General features: G+C 45.8%; 1 protein-coding gene across 2 annotated transcripts; it reads left to right on the top strand.

Annotated features, from left to right (window-relative positions):
• Positions 1-846: 846 nt before the first annotated feature.
• LOC129338674 (ADP-ribosylhydrolase ARH1-like) lies at positions 847-11,045 on the top strand. Of its 2 annotated transcripts, none has more exons than XM_054993076.1 (8): positions 847-1,190; positions 3,619-3,848; positions 6,005-6,103; positions 7,130-7,235; positions 7,319-7,398; positions 9,415-9,598; positions 10,437-10,651; positions 10,781-11,045. In XM_054993076.1, exons 1-8 carry the CDS (start codon positions 862-864, stop codon positions 10,942-10,944), a joined length of 1,407 nt encoding a protein of 468 aa, XP_054849051.1. In that variant the 5' UTR covers positions 847-861; the 3' UTR covers positions 10,945-11,045. The 2 variants fall into 2 exon arrangements, with proteins under 2 accessions (XP_054849051.1, XP_054849052.1); XM_054993077.1 differs by lacking the exon at positions 847-1,190 and adding an exon at positions 2,859-2,920.
• The last annotated feature ends 9,999 nt before the right edge of the window (positions 11,046-21,044 follow it).

Here is a 21,044-nt window from a genome sequence, read left to right as displayed (position 1 = left end):
TAAATGAATGGTTGTAGGGAACCAGTCTAAACAGAATCCGCACCCCAATGTGTTTTTCATCTCCTGGATTTCCCAGTTTCGTTAGGAAAATCCCGGTGTGCAGGGTGCGGTTAAGTCATAGCCGACTTATGGCGATCTCTGCTGGGTGTTGCAAGACAAGAGACTAACAGAGGTGGTTTGCTATGGCCTGCCTCTGCAACCCTGGTCTTCTTTAGAGGCTTCCCATCCAATTACTAACAAAGGCAGACCCTGCTTAGCTTCCAAGATCTGTTGAGATTGGATTTGTGATTACTGTAGAGCAACACGTGGGTCCACCATCCTGTAGGGACATGTCAAATCAGTTGGGAATGACTGCTATAGAGGAAGAAGAATACAGGGGGGAAACATGCACTGCCCTGGTCGGTACTCTCGGAGGATTTCGGGAACTGAGGCAGGGAATCATTGAGCATGATGTAGTGGGACTGCCAACTCCGAGGTAGAAAATTCTGGGAGATTTTCTGGAGGGGGTGGAGTCTGGGGAGGAAGTGATTTGGGAAGGGATCTCAGTAGAGATGGGATACTATAGAGTCCACCCTCCAAAGCTGCCATTTTCTCCAGGGGAATGGATCTCTGCAATTTGGAGATCACCAGGTCCCTCCTGGAGGTTGGCAACCCTAGAATGGAGGCTATTCTGCTGTAGTAGAGTGACCGCAGCGGTGCAGCCAGTAACCTTTAAGTAAGGGCAGGGGTGGGCGGTGGCTTGGCTCGGCTTGCTGTGCTAAAAGAGCCGCCAAATGGCGATCCAGCCAAATAGCAGGCCCAGATAAAAGCCAAGTGTTGCAAAAAAGTAACTGTGATCGCAGCGACACGTCTGTCGAATAAATGCAATTGTTCTTCCACGACTGGTTCACTGCCCACGTTTCCAGTTGGAACACCGATTCACACTGCGCGTTTCGCATTGATCGGGCCCCCACGGAAGCCCCGCCCCCCTCCGCCAGATCTCCCCTCTTTCGCTTTAAGCGCCCCCACCCCCCCACCCCGGACTTTGGCTGCGCTTCAGCTGGGCGGTCATTTGCCCTAGAAATCGCTGAGGCAGCAGCAGGGGGTGGGAGAGCGGCATGTGCCAGGGGAGGGCAAGCGGCTGGAGGGGACGGGGCAGAAAACACGCAGCCGCTCTTCGGCCACCAGATCTGCACCGCCATGGAAGTCTCGTAAGCTGCTCCTTACCATGCAATAAATAATAACTGAAAAATCCCACGACACAATTCTAACCCCCTTGCTTTGGAAAAACTCCTCCCTGTGCATAAAATTGCGCATCCAGCCCCGTCCCAAATGCCCGGGGAAGATATTCTGCGGCCTTTTCAGCCTTAGCCATGATATAGCAAATACACGCGCCAATAGATTCTACTGGAGCCCGTTGCATAAATGCGGCAGCTTTTCTGCGTTTGCGTGATTACCGTAATGCATATCAGACAACAGTGTGCATTTGCGGAGAGTGGCCTGGTCTACTCTGGGGTCTTCAATAGAAGCTTGTCTCTAGGCAAGAAAAGGCAAGGGACAGTTAAAGGCGCTGGAGTCTAATTGTTTTAAAATTAGCAACCCTAGGATAGGCTGGAGAGAAACAAGAGGGATGGAAAGAAAAATGCATCCCCCGCCTCCCACCTTGGAAGGGCTCCTGTGGTTTTTAACAGCTGTGTGACAGGTGGAAATTCAAACGGTGTAGCGTTCTCCAGCATAGAGATTGCAGTGATGGGGAGAATGTTACCTGTTGAATTTCTATCTATCCTTTGAGTTGTTAAAGGCACAAGAGTCCTGATTGAACAGGTGCGGGGAGGTGGAGACTTATGGAATATTATTAGCAGGAGCCAGCAGGAGCATGAACATCACTCCCATCGGCTACCTATCACTTCCCGTGCTCAATTCAAGGTATTGGTTATCACTTACAAAGCTCTTCAAGGCCTTGGCCCAGCATATGGGACTGCCTCCCTCCCTTTGTTCCTGCATGGGGGCTTCGCTCATCTGAGCAGGGTCTCCTTCAGGTGCCAGCCTGCACATAGGTAAAATCAACAGCCTGTACATGGGCTTTCTCTGTGGTGGCCCCTACCCTGTGGAATGGCCTGCCTGAGGAAGTCAGGAGAGCCCCCACTCTCCTGGCTTTCTGCAAACGATGCAAAAAGGCTTTTTACTCAGACAGGAGGGCTGCATTGTAGGGAGGGGGTCTCAGTTGCTTTGCTAATGAACTAGGGTCTATAGACTTCACCACTATGTTGCCTTACATATTACCTGCGCTTTAAATATGTACTATATACTACCTTTGCCTCATGTTGTCTGTCAGTCCTAGAACTATGTTCTGTTTCAGCATTTCTTCAACTCTGTATTGGATCCTTGCTAATGCTATGTTTATTTACCCTATGACATTGTTTATGGAAATGTCCTTGATACTGATTGCACTGATTTGACACTGTGTAATCCGTCTTGAGTCCCAGTGAGAAAGGCAAACTATAAATGACATAAATAAATAAAATAAATAAATATTAGTAACAAATGTTTGTGTTTAGTTATAGAAATAAGGTGGGTTTTTTTGCTCAGTCCTATCTTGGCTGCTGCTTTCCACACAACCACTCTCTCAGCTTTTGAGGTACAGGTTAGACTACTTGTCTTATCATAAAGAGGCCTGGGTAAACTGCTTAAGGGATGACTATATTTTTAGGCAGTGAGTAGCTTTGGAAGTGATATTTTTGAAGCACTGTGGCAGCAATCCTAAGACCACGTTTTTGCAAGTAAACCTCATTGAATAAAACAGGACTTCTCAGTCCTGAGAAGGATGCTTATTAACAGCATTATCTCATGGCAGTCTATGTGATGTTTGTGTCTTTTATCCTCACAACAACCTGAGAGAAAATGACTGGTGCTATTCAGAGATTTTCAGCCTGTCCTATAGGCGAGCTTGGAGCAGCTCTAGTTGAAATTATGACCTACATACTTAGGTTATTGAACCTAACAAATTACAAAAATGTGTCCATAAATCTCAAACCTCTCCCCAAGACCTTATCATTTTCATGTATTTAACTGTTACTTATTTGCCATGCACACTCGAGTGGTTACATGGTGGGGAGGGGGGGAATCAAAGTTTCCAAGCTTTCTAAATACTACATTGCATTGGTGGGGAAAGTCCATTTCTTTTCCCAAGCAAAAACGGTTCTCATACAGTTACGGTAACATTGTTGGCGCTTATTAGCTAATCAAACCTTCATGTGGTCAAGGGGCAGGCTTTTAGTATGCTGTGTGGCTCCTCTCCCTCTGTCTGGTGTTTATTTTATTTAAATATTTATATCCTGCTTTTTTGCCCAATGGGCACCCAAAACACTTTATAAACAGTGTTCTTCCCTCCTCCCTTTTATCTGCACAACAACCTTGTGAGGTGGGTTAGGCCGAGAGAGAGACAGTGATTGACCTTAAGTCACCCAGCAAGCTTCTATGATGTAGTGGGGATTCGAACCTGGGACTCTCAGATCCTAGTCCAGTTCTCAAAGAATATAGATGCGATTATATTAATGAGCTTAATCTGTGCAATTTACCTTTCCTTGACAAAAAATACTATACCTTTTACACAACGCTGTATGTACTTTCCCACTGCAGTCCCCAAGCTCCCTCCAAGGATGCCTATTGTGCAGCCATGGTGCTGTCTGGAGCAGGGGATGCTCTCGGATATCGCAACCAACGCTGGGAATACTGCACCTCAGGGCCTCAGATCCACCAGGAGCTCCAGGAAATGGGGGGACTTGGCCAGATTTGTGTGTCCCTCCCTGACTGGCCTGTCAGTGATGACACTGTGCTGCACCTTGCAACTGCTGAGGCTCTAGCCACTGGTGAGTAGCAGGAGAGGCTTAGAGTCTGGACTTTTCCCTCAACAAATGACCCTTCTCTCTCACAGAAATCTGCTGGCACCAGCCACATCGGTGAATCTGTCTGTTCATCCACCCTTCCTATGCACTTTTATCTCACCTTTTCTACAAGAAGCTGAGAGCAATGTACATGGTTTCTCCCAAGGCTCATTTTGAGGGGGAACGCACAGGAATGCAGTTCCGGCAGTTCCCCAGAAGTCTCATGACAGGTGGCCCCACCAACCTGACTCTCAGCCATTTGGGGCCCATTTTGTCCTGGATTGGGGCTGCTTTCTCCCCTCTCAACAACCCTGTGAAGTAGGCCAGGCTGAGATGAGAGTGATGGCCCAAGGTCACCTGGTGAGCTTCATGACTAAGTGGTGATGCAAACCCAACTCTCACAGCTCCTCATCTAATAGAAAAGAGTCCAGTAGCACTTTTAAGACTAACCAACTTTACTGTAGCATAAGCTTTCGACAACCACAGTTCTCTTCGTCATGCATCTGACGAAGAGAACTGTGGTTTTCAAAAGCTTATGCTACAGTAAAGTTGGTTAGTCTTAAAAGGTGCTACTGGACTCTTTTCTGTTTTGCTACTACAGACTAACACAGCTAACTCCTCTGGATCTAGCTCCTAATCTGACACTGTAACCATACACAGAAGTGATGTCCCTGTTTCTGTGTAATGGAAGGAAACAGAGCTAGCCCTAGGCTTGGATCAAGCACTATGTGGGTTAGTTGTAGATGCAGGAGGTATAGGCTAGAGGGTGATGTACATCTTCTAAAGACCAAAGAGGAATCTAGAAAGGCAATTAAAATTATTGGGCTATTCAACTTGGCAAAGGACAAGGTGTTCCTGGTGTGAATGGCATGGCTACCATCTTGTGGACACTGGAGCGAAAGTCTGGAATGCCAGTAAATACCAGAAGGGATGGCGCTCATGTATGGAACTCACTGCTCCAGGATGTAGAAATGGCACTAGCCTAGGTGGCTTGAAAAGGGGATTAGACATATGCAGGGATGTTACATGGAAGGTTACCCAATGGAGCAAATAGCAGCTTCCTGGAACTGTTCCAGGTTTGGAAAATGGCACAGGGGTTGCAGCAGGCCCACTTGTGTGCCTCAGTCTAAACCTGAATTCATTCACACACCTGAGAATTTAAGTTTCAGCTTGAAACTGTCAGTGCATGTCTACTTGGCAGGACTTAAGGGGCAGACCCAAGAATGGATGTTGGATTAGGGTGCTGTAATAACTATGTAACCATGCCTAGCAGTGGATGGTTCTCTATTGATTCTAGTTATTGTTCTGTGTTTTGCAGAAGTTGACTGTTTAACTGTTGTAATTGTTGCCACTTGGGAAATCTTTTATTGATGTTTGTTCCCTAACAAGTGTTTTACAGTGTACCGCTTGGAGTTTCTTGAGACAAGAAAGATGGGATATAATCAGGGCTTTTTTCAGCGGGAACATGGTGGAATGGAGTTCCGGTACCTCTTGAAAATGGTCACGTGGCCGGTGGCCCCGCCCCCTGATCTCCAGACAGGGGGGAGTTTAGATTGCCCTCCACGCCACAGTGCGGAGGGCAATCTAAACTCCCCTCTGTCTGGAGATCAGGGGGTGGGGCCACCAGCCATGTGACCATTTTCACTGAGGGCGATTTAAACTTTAAAAAACTCCCCCTTTGTTCCAGCTGACCCAAAGTGACATCATTGTGCAGTCCTGAGTTCCACTACCTCTTTTCCCAGAAAAAAAGTCCTGGATATAATAAACAAATAATAAAACAATTGTGCACTTAAATTTTATGGTTAACGTACTGGCCAAGTGCTGTAATAATAATAAAGAAAGAAAGAAATAATAAAACAATATGGTAGCTGGTCATTAATGGGCAGCTTGAAGAACTTGCCTTGGGTGAGAAATGAGGAACAAAGCACAGAAATGGCAGATTATGATATATTTTGTGCAAAATCTGGGGCCTGTTGACTCTGTGTGGATGAAGTGATGAGGAAATGCCTTCAAGATAGCCACCAGGCATGGCTATCATGAAGGTTTCCATAAACAAGACAGCATAAAAAGATTATTTGAGGGTTTTGTGTGGAAATAACAGGTTTTAAGATGAAGCCATTTTTATTTATGTTTCTCTTCAGGGAAAAATGGGGAGCCTCTGCTCCAGGAACTGGCTAGCCGTTATGTTGAAGCCATGAAGGACATGGACGGCAGGAAGCCAGGACCCACAAGCATTCTGGGTAAAGTACACAACTTCCTAGTGCAAGTTACCAAAATCCAGTTATCTAGAAAAATAATTTTTTGATGCTCGGACCTGTTTTTTTTGAAGTCATGAAGGATTTTACTGAAATCTTTATTCTAATACATTAGTGCAAGCTTCTGGAATCTGAAAGGGGTTATTTTCCTTCCCCCACCCTCACCCCCACCCACTATGAGATTTTTGCTTCATTTTTTCACGTCTTATCCCTTCTTTTTTATCATTCCCTGTTTTGCTCAAATACTTGGAACTATGGAATGGCTGCTAATTTGATTATCAGCTTGGAGTTCAGTAAAATTGTGGTAGTCCCCATCCACCCCCACCTGAAGGACAAGGCTTTCCCCCTGCCTCCTGTTTAACTCATGAACAAATATTTATCTAGCCCTTTCCCTAAGTATTCAAAAAACATCACGTTGCAGCAATTTTCACAGTGTTTTTTCTTACGAACTCTCTATTGCAGGATGTGTGTGTGTTATTTGGGGCTAAGGCTGCCTAGCAAGTTTGTGGCTGAGGGGAAATTTGAAGCAGGGATTTCCTGCTGACATTCACACCAGCCCTACGCTGAAGGCCAAACTACATGCAACTATCAGTTGCCTGCAGTTTGCTCCTGACTTCTTTTTTCCTTTTACAAAATGCATCTGCAGAAATTGTGTTGTAAAATGGAAAATCTACATGGAGAGGTGCTTAATTACTCCTCCTCCACTGTTTTTTTCCACTAAAAAAATCACCCACAAGCTGCTTCCTCATCCTTACCCTGGAGTAAAAGAGGTAATGTCTTTCCATCATGGGGAAAATTAAGTGGGGAGTAATATTTTAGCAGACGTTTTAGCCAAAAACTACCAGAGAATAAAGGGTGAAGAATCCCCTCTAGTTCTGCCAGCAAGTGTTTTACTTCTTCCATAGCTTAATTTTGTTTAAAAAAAAAATGGGGACAAACAGTGTATGGCCAGATGTCGCGTATCTTTTGGCCTTTAGATTTCTCAACACACGTGTCCTCTTCTGTTCATAGGAACTTCCCAGTTGCGACCAGAGGAGCCAGGGGGATATCGTATTCCCTTCAACCCCAGTGCAACAGGTTGTGGTGCTGCTATGAGGTCCATGTGCATTGGGCTTAGGTAATGTGGTGTGTGCAATGGGGTCAAGAAAGGCTACCGACCAGAAATAACTCCATACTGACTCGTGGCTAAATCTCTCCCAGGTATCCACATCCTTCAGATCTGACCACTTTGGTTCAAGTCAGTGTAGAAAGTGGAAGAATGACACATCACCACCCCACAGGTAATGGGGTATTGTGGGGTAGCAGACCCATAATGGGATGCATTCTGGGAACTTGGGTGAAACAGTAAAGGCAATGCTGAGATTGGGAGAGGGGGTTGTCGAGGACTGGAAAGCTAGTATACACTGTGGCTTGTGTTGGACAGACTGGGAAGATTTGAGGATGAACACAGATGTGATGTTCTATCGGTGGCCATACTGGGTCCTTCACCTGTAGTATGATTCCAGATTTTCAACTTGCGTTTCACACGTACCAACAAGTCAAATGTTTGTTCAGTAGTCATCTGTCTTGCCTTTCCCTTCAGGTGACCTATCTACCTTCTTAAATAAAAGAATGGTAATTTATATATATATGCACATTAAACAGTCACAGAACTGCTCTGGAGATTGGAGGAGATGTATTTTGGTGATGTCAAGGACACTGTGAAATAGATGCCTCCCACAGCTGGTTCTCCCCTATTTAAACTGAATGACACAGAAAATTTGCAGAATTGGGTTTTTTAGAGTTCACACAGAGAAGTAAGGGGTTGGATCCAGTCAGCTTTTCCATGCTACCCAGTTATTCTCCTTATTACATTCCTCCTCGTACATGGTTTTTCTCCTGTGCTGGTCCTGATTTTAAGAATACCTTTTTGGATTGTCAAAGGGGACTGTCCTTGGCAATTAGATCCCCAAGTTCTCTGCTGCAAACACTCAGGTGTATGAGTTAAAGTAACTTTATTAGAGATCCATCAGATTCAAGGTGCTCAGACCGTAGTATTGGCAGAAGTGACGTAAATGGGGATGGTAGTGTTAGTTATAGGGAAGATTCCCTCCCTCGAGACAGGGACCATTAGAGTTCTGGTGCAAAAGAGCCGGTGGGGGGTGGGGAGAGGGGTTAGGCTAGACAGAGAAAATAATAAAATCATCTCAGTTCCAAAGGATGGTACATCTTTAGCCGGCTTCAGCCAGCATTCAAGGACACATACTCCACTCAGCTGCAAAAGCGAAAGTAAACACTTGCAAGATAAGCTGCCCGCTTAGCATCCCTGGTATACTTCACATACCCTCAGAGGATCAGTACAAAACACAGAATACATTCATGGCAGATATGTTGGCAGACATATCTGACAGGGACTGTCCTCCTCCCATTTTCACTAGTGAAAAAGCTGGTTGGATCCAACCCTATACCTGTACTGAATATGCAGTTTCTTTTGAATTGCCCACATTGCTCTTTAAAATGCAACATCCATCATTCCAAGCCCTCCTAAAGCTGAATGAACCTACCTGAGAGTTAAGGTCTCCTTTTGCAGCCTTTCTGTGCCAGAAGTTAGGTGAGTGGAGACTGGAGAGAGAGCCTTTTCACTTGAGGTTCCATGGCTTTGGAATTCCCTCCTAAGAGAGATTCACTGGGTGCCATCATTCTCCCAAAGTTTTGAGCAGTAAATTAACTTTTAATGGTTTTGAACGGTTGCTAATAATTGGATTTGTATTTCACCCCTGGGTTTGGAGTGTTTAATGGCCCCACATTACCACAGAGATTATTCGTTAGCTTGGTTTAATATGTTACCTTTTGCAATACTTTATGGGAAATCTCACAAAACACCATATGCTAACAGGTTACCTCGTGCTCAGCGAGACATCGAAACTCTGGAATATGTTTTCTAGTATTGTACTTATTATTGTGATACATGCCCACACTTATTGATCCATTGCTGAGACGGCAAATAGGGAAATCTGATAAATGTAAAATTATTTTCCTATTAGCTATTTGGAACCAAAAAGTGATCGAAACTGTAGCTAAATTTTTGTATGTGGCATCTATGAGGCGAGTTATATATTTGTAGATTGAGTTTTGATTGTGTGGAGTGTTTTTGTCATTAATATGGATGTAATGCCAATAAAGGTTGCTGCTCCTGCTGCCTTGGATACTGTATGTTAATGGGCTTGTAAGATGCCTTTAGTGAAAAAATAGAAATATAATTTTTGAAAAATAAACATGTACATCAAAAAGCCCACTTAGCTATTCCTCTGTTGCAGGCTATCTGGGGGCCCTGGCTTCTGCCCTTTTTACTGCTTATGCTGTCCAGGGCCTTCCTCTTGAACGCTGGGGATTAGGGTTGCTCAAGACGCTGCCCCTCGCCTTAGAGTACATCCAGAGTACTGCAGCTGACAGTGACTTAAATGTGGGGTCTTGGGCTTATTTCCAGGAGAAATGGGAATGGTAAGTACTTTGAGGAGAGACTTATTTGGGGGAGGAGAAGGGAGATGAAGCTTGTTAGGACAATACAGTTTTAAAGCTCCAAGTATTTTAAAATTGCCCTTCTTCATCAGGAGAGCTAGAAACTTGATTATTAATGTGTTTGTGGATAACAGTTGTAAAGTTGCAGTAAACATAATTATACAACTTCCTTTGTGAACACATCTCTGCTGAAAGGCAGTCTATTGATACTGTAACTGAATATATATAAAAAATCAGTTGGAATCAGTCTAAGAAAAAAAATCAAGTACTTTCTCCTAATTTAGATTTATAAAAAGAACTCTTCTCATAATTCAAATTGTTATTCTCTTTTTATGGAGAGAACTGAATTAGAACTTTTAACAAAAAAAAAAAGTTGAAGAGTTTGATTTGGCCACTTGATTGCTTTAAAAATACCCCAAAGAAATACTTTTTTACAGTGCCCCTGTTTGCAAAAATGCAGCATTTCAGTTTGAATTTGAAAAGAGAAAAGCCTCCTGCTTAGTGCTGATGTATGGGCAATAGCTGTTAAAGAGTGAAGGCTGCAATGTTAGGAGCATTTTGGGTGCTTGAGAGTCAATGTGGACTGAATGACTAGGAGGACCAAGATTCAAATCCCTACTGAGTTTACAGCAGTTATTATCTCTCAACTTACCTCACAGAGTTGTTGTAAGGATAAAAGGAAAGCATGCCCATCATAGAAAGTAACAGATGGATTTTAAAACATAATAAAGAGCAAGGAGGTATCAATGGTTTTAAGGTTCAAGTATATGGAAAGGTTTTTCAATTAATATCTCCCTGCACCTCCGATCTCCCCTTTTAGGTACCTCTCAGAGCGGGGCCTTGCTAGTGGTCAGGGTCCTGCCCGTTTTCCTTCTGCCTATGGTCCTGCTGAACGAGATGTCATCTACAAAACTTTCAGCTTGGATGGCTGGGCTGGGCGGAGCGGTCACGATGCCCCCATGATTGCCTATGATGCTCTGCTAGGCGCAGGGGATAGCTGGGCGGAGCTGTGCAGCCGTGCCATGTTCCATGGTGGTGAGTCACGGAGGAAACACACCTCATGGGATCTTTGTATAAATAATTACCCCTCCCCAGAGCTGGCTGCATCTCAGGCTTTTCTCTCTGCTTTTTTCTGTCTCTGTTTCTTGGTCCTCCATCTCACAGGAGACAGTGACTCCACTGGGGTGATTGCAGCAAGCTGCTGGGGTCTCGCTCATGGATTCAGAGGAGTCCCAGAGGGAAACCACCAGAAGCTTGAATACCGAGACAGGATGGTGGCTGCAGCTGGTAATCTCTATGATCTTGCTTGGGGACAGAAACCTGTCTGAGAGACCTTTCTTGTTACATAGCATCTCTGACCCCCTGTGGAGGAATTGCAAAATGCTGAAATCTACTCTTTGTAGAATAAACTGAAGCCGTCTTTACAATTCTTGTGTGTGTTTTGTCTTATTAGTTACAGGAGGGAAATTTCAAAAACTGCCCAAGCTTGTGCCATTAGGAAATGTGCCCTCTTGCCTTGAGAGGCTTTACCATTAAGTGCAAAGGTGTGGAAGACAGCTGCAATTATTCAGTGGTGAGGGAAATGTACTCTGCACAATCCCAGAGGTGCTCTCTTCTTTTTTATTGCTTCACACATTTCATGTTGAGCCCTGTCACTAGAGAAAAACAAACTTTGGGAACTAAATATTGGACCCTTTTAGGGAACCCAGAAACCATAGCTCCCATGTGGTCAAATCCCATTCCTCTCCCAAAGAACCCAGGAGTCCTGGACACACATGCAGGTCCAGCCAAGATGGTTTAATTTGGCACCAATGCAGGTTATTAGGGCAGCCAAGCTGGGATGGAGAGAAAGAGAGAGAGAAGTATTTGCCACCTTAACCCCCAGGCAGGGATTGCAAATTCATGAAGAAATACCAAGGTCTACTCTTCCAAACATTTGATTGGAAAGCAAGTCTGGCTTCAGAAGATTATGGGACTAGCCATTCGTGTTAAGATGTCATCGTGATCTCAGCAAAAGGGGCTTATTGGAAAGGTTTCAAAGCCCAGAGGGTCTGGAAACAGCCTCAGCCAGGTTGGTAGACAGTGTGCAAAAGCAACAGGCGATGCAAATGGAGGTCTGCAGCTAGAACATGATGGGGCTGGCTATATCTGCAGCAAAAGATGATGGGAAGGGGAGGTAAGTGAAGCCTGAGGGAGATGAGGTTGGCCACAGTTTCCTGCAGCAGAGATTAATGGGAGTCCACAGTTCATGGAAACGCAGAATGCTGAAACAGTCACTGTTGGCATCCGATCCAAATGAGAGGCATCTGCACAAGCAAGCAAAGCATGATGGGAAGATGACCAGCATTGAAAGCCAAAGAGCGTGATGAGAAGATACATCAGCAGAGCATGCTGAGACTGGCCACACTGAGTCTGTCGTGAATCTCTAGTGGCAAACCATGATACGGAAGTGTAGAAGCAAAGCATTATGAGAGGACAGCAGGTACACCAGCAATGACCTTAAGCAGCAGAGCGTGGTGGGAAAGCATGGAGAATGCTCGACTGAGGTTGCTTGAAAACCACGGCTGGCTGGTGAGAATCCTTGGAAGTGAAACACGATCGGAAGGGGTTGGTGGCATCTCTCTTGGCAGTAGCAAGATTCCCACATCGAACTGACCAGAGGGAGGGCTCAAGGTCTAACTGGAGTCTGCGCGAGATAAATGAAGTTGTTGGAAGTGGCGCTGAGGACTCCGCGAGCACTGATGTGGGTACTGTAGACACCCCCAGGCAAGTCATTCAGTACTCCTGTGCTCTAGCAGGGAAGAGAAAGAAAACAACATGTCAATGGAGGCAGAAACTTCAAAATCCCCACCCCAACTTCCCAAATCTACAGCTTAAAAACCACTTCTACAACCTATAATTAAAAAAAAGAACCTAAGGAAAGCCCTGCTGGATTTGACCAAAGGTCCATCTCTTCCAGCGCTCTGTTTCCAACAGTGGCCAAGTAGATGTTTACTAGCAGGAAATTCACATGCAGGGCAGGAAGGCCCACAGTCTTTGGTGCCAGCATCTGGTATTGCCTCTGAACATGGAGGCTGTGTTGATCTTTACAAGTTATCCCCTGTTAAGCAACCATACCATGAGGATTCTTTTGTCAATGAGCCGACATATGTTGTTCCGACTCCCTCCAGCTACAATGTGGTCGTTGCCAAAGAAGTGGCAGGTGTAAATCTGGGGGAAAGGAGAGTCATGGAGGTGGATGAGAACCGCCAAGAAGAGAACATTGAATCCCATCACCCCATATTGTGAAGAAGGAACGGCTTCCCACTGACAACTGCTGTGGCTCAAGTAATGAGTTAAGCCACAGGCTGGTGGAGAGAAGCTACAGAAGTGACCATAGTTTCTTTCAAGGAGGGGGAATCTGACAGGAGGTAACAGCTTCGGGACTGTCTAGGCATTCTGAACATTTCATGACTCTTCTCTCTCTGTGAGGAGAAGGAGTCACGGCAGAAAGGGCAGACGTTTGGTTCAGGAAAGAGTGAAAGCACAGGAGGGAGGTCAGAAAGAGGGTCTTCAACCTGCGAGTGACCCCGGAAGTCTTCTGGGACATCCAAGAGCTTGTTGCCACTTTCAGCATCCCAGATCTGAGTTAGAGGAGAAAAAGTGTTCTTACTTATTTACAGTATCAATAGGTTTTGGATTTCAAACATGCACATGTAAACACATTTCCCCCAAAATGTTTTAGGAATGTACATGAAACCACCTCTCGTTAAGCTTGAGCGTTAGAGATGCCAAGGTCAACACGACAGTTTGCTTTCCTGCCCAATGGGGAGTCAGACCCAAAGCAGCTTACAAATTCATTCTTCCATCCTCCGTTTTATTCTTGCGAAAATCTTCCTGTGATATAGACTAAGCCCAGACAGACAGACAGACTGGCTGAAGTCACTATAGTCTTGAGCCTGTCATGCTTTCTCTCTCCCTCAGCATAATCTACATCACAGGAAGGTTTTCGTGGGGATAAAATAGAGAAGGGAAATTTCTGTGGCAGAGTGGGGATTCAAACCTGGATCTTCCAGAAGCTAGTCTGATAGTATGACCACTACACCATGTTGGCTTTCATCTCGAGCCCTGTACTCCCAGAGGAGCCACGCTGTAGTGTGATTTGTCAGAGACACTGGTGCTCTCTTATCCATTGGCACTGGACCCTTTCAACTCTTGGGAAGTATCTAACATTACCTTTGGACTCTCTCCAAAACCGGTGGAACTTGGTGGGTTGCCCTCAGAGAACATGGTCACATGGCTGATGGCCCCGCCCCCTGATCTCCAGACAGAGGGGAGTTTAGATTGCCCTCCGCACTGCTGAGTGGCGCAGAGGGCAATCTAAACTCCCCTCTTGTCTGGAGATCAGGGGGTGGGGGCACCAGCCATGTGACCATTTTCAAGAGGTTCCAGAACTCCATTCCACCGCGTTCCTGCTGAAAAAAAAGCCCTGCCTCTTAGAGACCTGGCTCTCTGCCCCTTTTTCCTTCCTTTTCCAAAACATCCTTAAAGTCCCCCCCCCCAGCTTGGCATGCTGGAGGCATCTCCCCCTCCCTGCTCTCACCTGTAAAGTGTTGTTCCTCCTCCACGAACCTGTCAGGATCTGGGTTCCAGTTTTGTCAATAGACACCGCATCACCACAGATGTGGGGCCCCGAGAGACGCCTGCGAGGCAAGTGTAGGGAGGAGGTGAGAGGAAGCAGGTAGGTGGGGGGGGAGGATTATGAGGGGCAGATGACAATAAAAAAGAGTAGAAAGGAAGACAGAATGGTGTGGGGGGAGGCAAAGCAAAAGGGGAATGTAGGGAGGGAGGAGCTGCAGGCATACCGTTGGGAATGTGGTAGCTGTGTGTTCCAGAACTGGGGGGACAGAAGCCAGAGAAGTGAGATTAGATGTAGCTCAAAGCCTTCAGCTCTCCCCTGATAAAGCTCCCTTGCCTAGTTTTCATATGGTCTGCATGTAGAGCCAGAGGTGAGCAAAGTTCTTTAGAAGATCGGAGAGTGGGGAGGCAGCTTCTACCTGTGTAGATCTTGGTTTGTTGGGCCAAAAGGGTGGGGGAGACATTAGGGTTTTAGGCAGAGCGAGCTGAGCTCCAGGGATGCAGCAGAGCCTCGGGCTTGTTTTGACTTGGCTGGTTGTGTGGGTTTAGGAATCAATGGGCATAAGTTGTGCCTATCATCTTCTCCCACACATTGGCCCTTGTAGCACTACTGGTGCTTTATTTGGCTTGGTTGGAGAACCACTCTTACATACTGATCAAAATGGTCTGGCATGCTGCTCTTTGGCACACATGCTAAGTGTTGCCTGTCACTGATGTAGAAGGTCTCTGCCCAATCTCTGGTATCTAGGGTTGCCAAACTTCAGGTGGAGCCTGGAGATCTCCCAGAATTACAACTGATCTCCAGACAACAGATATCAGTTCCTTCCAAGAAAATAGCTGCTTTGGAAGGTAGGCTGTATGGCATTATACCCCTCTGAGGTACCCCCCCCCTCCCTAAACCCTGTCCTCCCAGATCCACCCCCAAATCTCAGGAATTTCCAAATTCAGAGATGGCAACCCTTCTGGCATCTCTAGATAAAGAATCTCAAGTTTCCAAGGGTTGGGAAAGAGTGTTCTCTGCCTGGGACCTGAAAAATTACTGCTAGCCAGAACTGATTGAACAGTGATTGTATAAAGCAGCTCCATAAGTGTGTCTATAATTGGCAAACAAGTTTTCAGAGTTTTGAGTGGTCTTAGACTAGGCAACGGCAATGGGATCCCTTATCTGCCTTGAGTCTCAGTGAGAAAGGCAGACTATAAATTGAGTTAATAAGTAAATAATTGGAAGAAGTGAGATCTGCAGATGGAGAATTCTCTCATGCATTGCTGGGTGCCCTGTATAAACTCAGGGCCGAAGTACACATAATGTATGCTTCTGCAACCATTTTAATGTTTTCCCCCTCTTTTTACAGCCTGCAATTGCAGGGGCTGTAATTTCCAGAGGTGGTGGTGGTTTTCAGGGGGAAATTACATAGTAGGAGAAGGGGTTCAAAAGCCCCTATCTCCTCTGCTGGTCTCCCATTAGCTGCAGTCCATAACAGTAATAAAGTCATTTAAATTATCACAGGACTAACATGTTTTTCTGCTCTGACAATGGCAACAGTGTGTGGCGGTGTGTGGGGGGGGCTTTTCTAGTCCCCCCCCTTCTGCAAATTCCCATTGTGTCCCATATAACAGCATAGGCCAATTTTGCACCCCACTACCAAATCCTTCAATCTTAGCCCCAACTTTCCATGTCACAGATGCTACCCGCATCACCTGTACTGTGTTGTCCCATCCTCCAGAGACAAAACGCTCATCATTTTCTGGGAAGAAGGTCAGGGCGTAAACCCGGGACCAGTGCCCATCCACCGCATTTGGGTTATCACTGGAGGAAGAAGGGTGTTGCAGCTTAGAAAACCAACAGCCAGTCGTTATTTCATTTATTCCTTTTAAAACACTTTCAAGCTGCTTCACCCAACTTAGGGTCCCAAGGTGGCAAACAACAATAACATTAAAAATGTTAAAATTAAAATTTTAAATTTAAAAATCTGTCTGTTGTGTGAGAGACATTTAAAACAAAACATATAGACACATGAATGGGAAAGAAGATCCAGGACAGCAGTGAGAGAATGCCAGACAAAACAGAAATGTCATCACCTGCTTAGGAGTGACCTTAGCTGATAGGCAATAGGGCAGCTGCCCTGGGCCAAATGCTGTGGGTGGCCCTGACTGTACATTTCCCAACTGAAGGGGGGAGCAGGCCCCTCACACCCACCCTGTCCAGGACTTGGCTGCCCACTCGCAGCAACAGCCACTTGTGCCCGCCCAGTCTGGGGTTCAGGCAGCCACTTGCTGTCCCTTGATTGGACCTGGTGGGGCAGGAGGCAGTGAGAGCCCTATGATTCTGGAGCCCCATCCTAGAGTTTTGCCCAAAGCCCCAGAATGACTAAAACCACTCCTGTATCCACTGGTAGTAGACAAGGAAGCAATGATGCACCCGTTTCTAAATTCAGCGCACAATGTGCTCTGGCCCATTGCCTAGGAGCCCCAGCTTACCTTGATTGAAAAATTCCCAAATTATCCCACGTCTGAGCATCGTATATGTAAATCCCAGGTCCAGCTCCACCTGTGATGAACTTGGACCCAGAGGGGTTGAAGCAGGCAATCATCGTCTGGCGGTTCTCCTTCATAGTGCGCACGCAGGTGTGGGAAGGCACGTGCCACAACTTTACCAACCCACCAGAATCTGTGAGTGGGAGAGGAGTCAGTACTTACTACACTGTCCAGTGTGGCTCTAAAACAAATTTGAAGGGCAAGAGGCAGAGGGGATTCTTAACAAAGCACATTTTTCTTAACTTGAATTTAATTGCAAAAATTCAAATTCTGTTTGCATTCCCTCCCATCCCCAGAACATTGACAATTCCAGATGTTCCTGAAAGTGGAAAATATTAGATGTGGCCATAATGTTTAATGTTTCAGCTGAAGTTTTGCCATGGATGGAACGATTTCCACATCTGTGTTGTGGCTTTTTTGCTTTCCTCTGCTGCTGCAGCCCAAAATGCCCCTCCTTACATTACTGCATCCAGAACAATTTATGGGGAGGGAACATTTGAAGTTGCAGACTGCAGTGGGGTGGTGGTGAAGAAGTTGTGCTCCACAGGTGGAAATCGCTCCATTCATGGATGCACACTGATGGATTCAACCATAAGGATTGTACAGTCACATACATAAATTAAAATTCTGCACAAAAACCCCTGAGCAAGGAAACTTGAATAGATTATCTACATTGACCACCAGTGTAACATCTTACTCAGTTACATCTCTGGCTTCTGAAATTTCACTGTGTACTGGCTTAAACTTTCATATCTTCGCTCACATAAGGGTCAGCTTAAAATGCATTCGGTTTTAAATGAAAACAGATTCTCTGTATCAATTACCACATTTTATGCCATTTCTTTTGTGCCCAGAGATGTATATTCTGGTATTACTGCTTTATACCCCCAGCAAGAAGACTTAACATTTGAGTTTTTAAAATGTATCTTCCCAAATTCAGTTTTAAAAGTATATTTGGACAGACATGCACTGTTCCCAGGTTCAGACTACAGAGTAAAGAGAAAAGGGATAACACAGGATTAAAAAATGCCAGAAATAGTTTTTTAAAAATGTGGCCAAATGTTGTTTCAACTTCAATTCAGAATAAAAGAAATAACAAAAAATAAGTGAGAGCTCATCAAGGGACACAAAAGAGAGAGGAAAAAAGGGCAGACCAACTTGTCAGGTTCTCAGGAGGGAAAGGGCAAATGTCAAGGTCAACATAGGGGAAATCATCACTCACAGGTGGAAAGCAGCACATCTCCATTGTGGGCCGGGCCACGGGGCATAAAGCGCATGGAGGTGACAGGCAACCCTGCAGTGGTAATATCGTGATCAGTGAGAACATGAATCAGGGACCCATCGCTGACAGAATAAACCTTGAGCAAAGAAGAGAAGCATTGTCAGGAATTCAGAAGGCTGGGCAACCCCCAAGAATCAATCGTGTGAACTGTAACACCACAGCACATATACAGGTAGTATCAATGAACGGCCACAGAGGAAAATCCCACGGAAAACACTTTAAAACTCAAACTGGAGCTCTCCAGTTGCCAAAAATCTCTACGCCTTTGGCAGGGTTGGAAGACACTTTGCCACCTTGATGAAAAAAAGCAGATCTAGTTCTGGAGAGAGACCTCCAGGCACCTTACACTGAACTGCATGGTGGGAGAAAAGCAGGACATTGATGCAAATGAATGAATAAATGAATGAATGAATGAATGAGAGTGGAAATACACGTTACGAAGTACCTAGGGATGCTCAAGTGAACCTCATTTCACATGTCCCTCTCCAGCTTCCCATGCACTCACACAGTCACACTTCAATTTGCTCCACATGAGTACATTCATGTGTTCAATATCACACCATAATAGCAAGGCTCCCTTGCTATTCTTTTTAAATTTATTGTGAGGCACTAGTGTTTTCCATTTTCCCTTTCTGATAACAGTGGGCAATTCCGCACACGTTGGATAATGCACTTTAGCAATCGTTTAGAAGTGGATTTTTTGTTTCACACATGAAAAATTCAGTTCCAAATGGTCTCTAAAGAGGATTGGAAGTGCATTATCCAACGAGTGCGGAATCAGCAAATGTGTTTTGAAACTGATGCAAACTGTAGCATTACATTTCTTTAAAGAAATGGCTCTGGCTATGCCTTTCTTTGCCACCCCTGTAGTTAATCTTTGATAAAGAAATTCTCTGTTTATACCTGCCAAATTCCCAGTTCCCCCCACCTCCCACATCCATTCAGATCTTGACACTGTCTCACACCTTAAAGAAACGCAAATTGGCAAGTCAGGAGGAGCCTATCATGCTTGTTCTCTGCTTGCTCTCCAAGAGTTCTCTTTGTGAAAACAGAGCTGAATTGACACACTGCTCTCCCAGCTCACTTGCAAATGTAATCGCACAAAAGGAGCTCCAGTGAAAGTGGCATGCAGGTGTGCCAAGAGAGAGCCTGCACTTGAATTGAGGACCAAACATAAAATCCTGCACTTGAATATCCCGGGGTACTTTGCAACATGTATTTTCCACTCCAAGTGCTTGTGCCTCAACAAAAGATGCCATGAGAAGTTAATGTTCCAATGTGTATTCCTGGTGCCATCTTGTGGGTGCTCTCCCTTGCTGATGGTACCAAAGGAGGAAAGCATAGTGGCCTGCAAAGGAGGTGAGGCTGAGAAGGAAACTGGTTTGGCTAAAAGCCTAAACAAACATTCATACATAAGAACTGCGGTTTGGTCTATCAGGGCGCAGAGATTTTGCAGGATGGTACGTGGATTGTGGTATGATGAAAAAGGCCTCGTGTGGATTACAAAGCCCCTGGAATTGTGCATTTTGTGGGGAAGGGTGGGCACACTGCCCACCACACTGACCTTAATAGTACCAGCGCGCAAGCCTGCAGCAACCCTCGTCCCATCATTATTGAACTGGCAACAAAGCAACTGATCTCCACAGTCTCTGTAGAACAAAACATGGACGTGGCCTCAGTGGACTGTTGGGAATGGGGGAGGGGTATATCATATCCTTTGCCCCCGTGCCTTTGTTACCTACATTGTGTGAAGCAGCCGAAGGTCACCAGAGATGGAAGCGCTGCTCGAAACGGTATCTTGACCAGCACCACTCGGCCCTGCCGTGGAAGGGCGGCCCCGGCGTGAGGAGGACTGCATGACCTGGGGGCGGGGGGGTGGGCCTTTAAGGAGGCAAAAGATGAGTCAAAAGATTCTTTAACACTCCCACCTTCTTGACCCTTTTCCTGCTCTTTGGCTTATTGCGCTTAACTGTTCCCCTACCTCCCAATGCCCTCTCCCCCTATGCAGATCATTAATTCCCATCAGCAACCCTCCAGCGACACAAATTATCTCCTGCCCTACTGTCCCCATGTCCCACTTCCCCAGCTTCCCTAAACCCCATCGCCCTTCATCCCTGCACCAGCCTCTCTCTCTCTTTCCTGCGCGCTCTCTCTCTCTGGTTCTACACCAGCTCCTAGCAACCAATGGGAAGATGGAAGAACTCACCTGGTTACCATGGTATCTACGAAGCGAGGCCAAAGGTTCCCAAGATGTCAGGAGAGCTGGATCCTGCAGTCTCAGCCAGCATCTGAACCCAATGCTATATTAAGGACACACCAGAGCAGCTAGAAAATCCAGAGGGAATATGGGAATCCAGGTGTCTGAGGAAGGGCGTCTAAAGAAGAGAGCTCTGACTCTCACAAGCTTATATCCTGAAAATCTAGTTGGTCTCTGTGGTGCCAGTGGACTCAAATTCTGGGACTCCTAGATCCAGTGTCCTCCTGTCGCTCCCTGCCATATTCTGCTAGGCCAAAATTTGGCACTGTGGTTTCCACTGCTTCCATCATTGCCCTTCAAGCTTTGATTGAGAGCAAGGAATTAAGGATCAACCTCCTTCTCTACAAGGGAATCTTTGGGAGGGGGCAACTCTCAACCTGAGCAGTACAACACAGGAAGAGGGATTTCACCTCCAACCCAGTGCTATTATTATCACCAACCCTGGCCCTAAGTGCTGAAGTTATGTAATTATAGAGGGGGAAGGGGACAGGAAAAAAGGACATAGAATGATGACCTTCCCCAAGTTAACACCATAATCAGGAACGACAGCAGAGAGTCAGCAACAGGAGACACAAGGAGGTGTAGTGTAGTGAGGAACTAGCCAAAGGTTAGAGTTTCAGAAGAATCACCTCCGCTGCTGGAGTGACCTTGTGTCACCATGCTGTTGCTCAGGTTGCCAGACTCCAGGTGGCGCCTGGAGATCTCTCAGAATTACAACATCTCCAGATGACAGATCA

Source organism: Eublepharis macularius, chromosome 12 (assembly GCF_028583425.1).
Source record: "Eublepharis macularius isolate TG4126 chromosome 12, MPM_Emac_v1.0, whole genome shotgun sequence".
NCBI lineage: Eukaryota > Metazoa > Chordata > Lepidosauria > Squamata > Eublepharidae > Eublepharis > Eublepharis macularius.
Note: the sequence above shows the minus strand (reverse complement) of the source record. Positions and strands in the feature narration are given on the sequence as shown.

What these genes read in the sequence shown, in the direction of transcription:
- LOC129338674 (XM_054993076.1), top strand. Translation starts at nt 862, where the DNA reads ATGCAATTGTTCTTCCACGACTGGTTCACTGCCCACGTTTCCAGTTGG. An exon ending in TGCTGAGGCTCTAGCCACTG is followed by an intron (nt 3,849 to 6,004) that starts GTGAGTAGCAGG and finishes GTTTCTCTTCAG; the next exon opens with GGAAAAATGGGGAGCCTCTG. An exon ending in TTCCAGGAGAAATGGGAATG is followed by an intron (nt 9,599 to 10,436) that starts GTAAGTACTTTG and finishes CTCCCCTTTTAG; the next exon opens with GTACCTCTCAGAGCGGGGCC.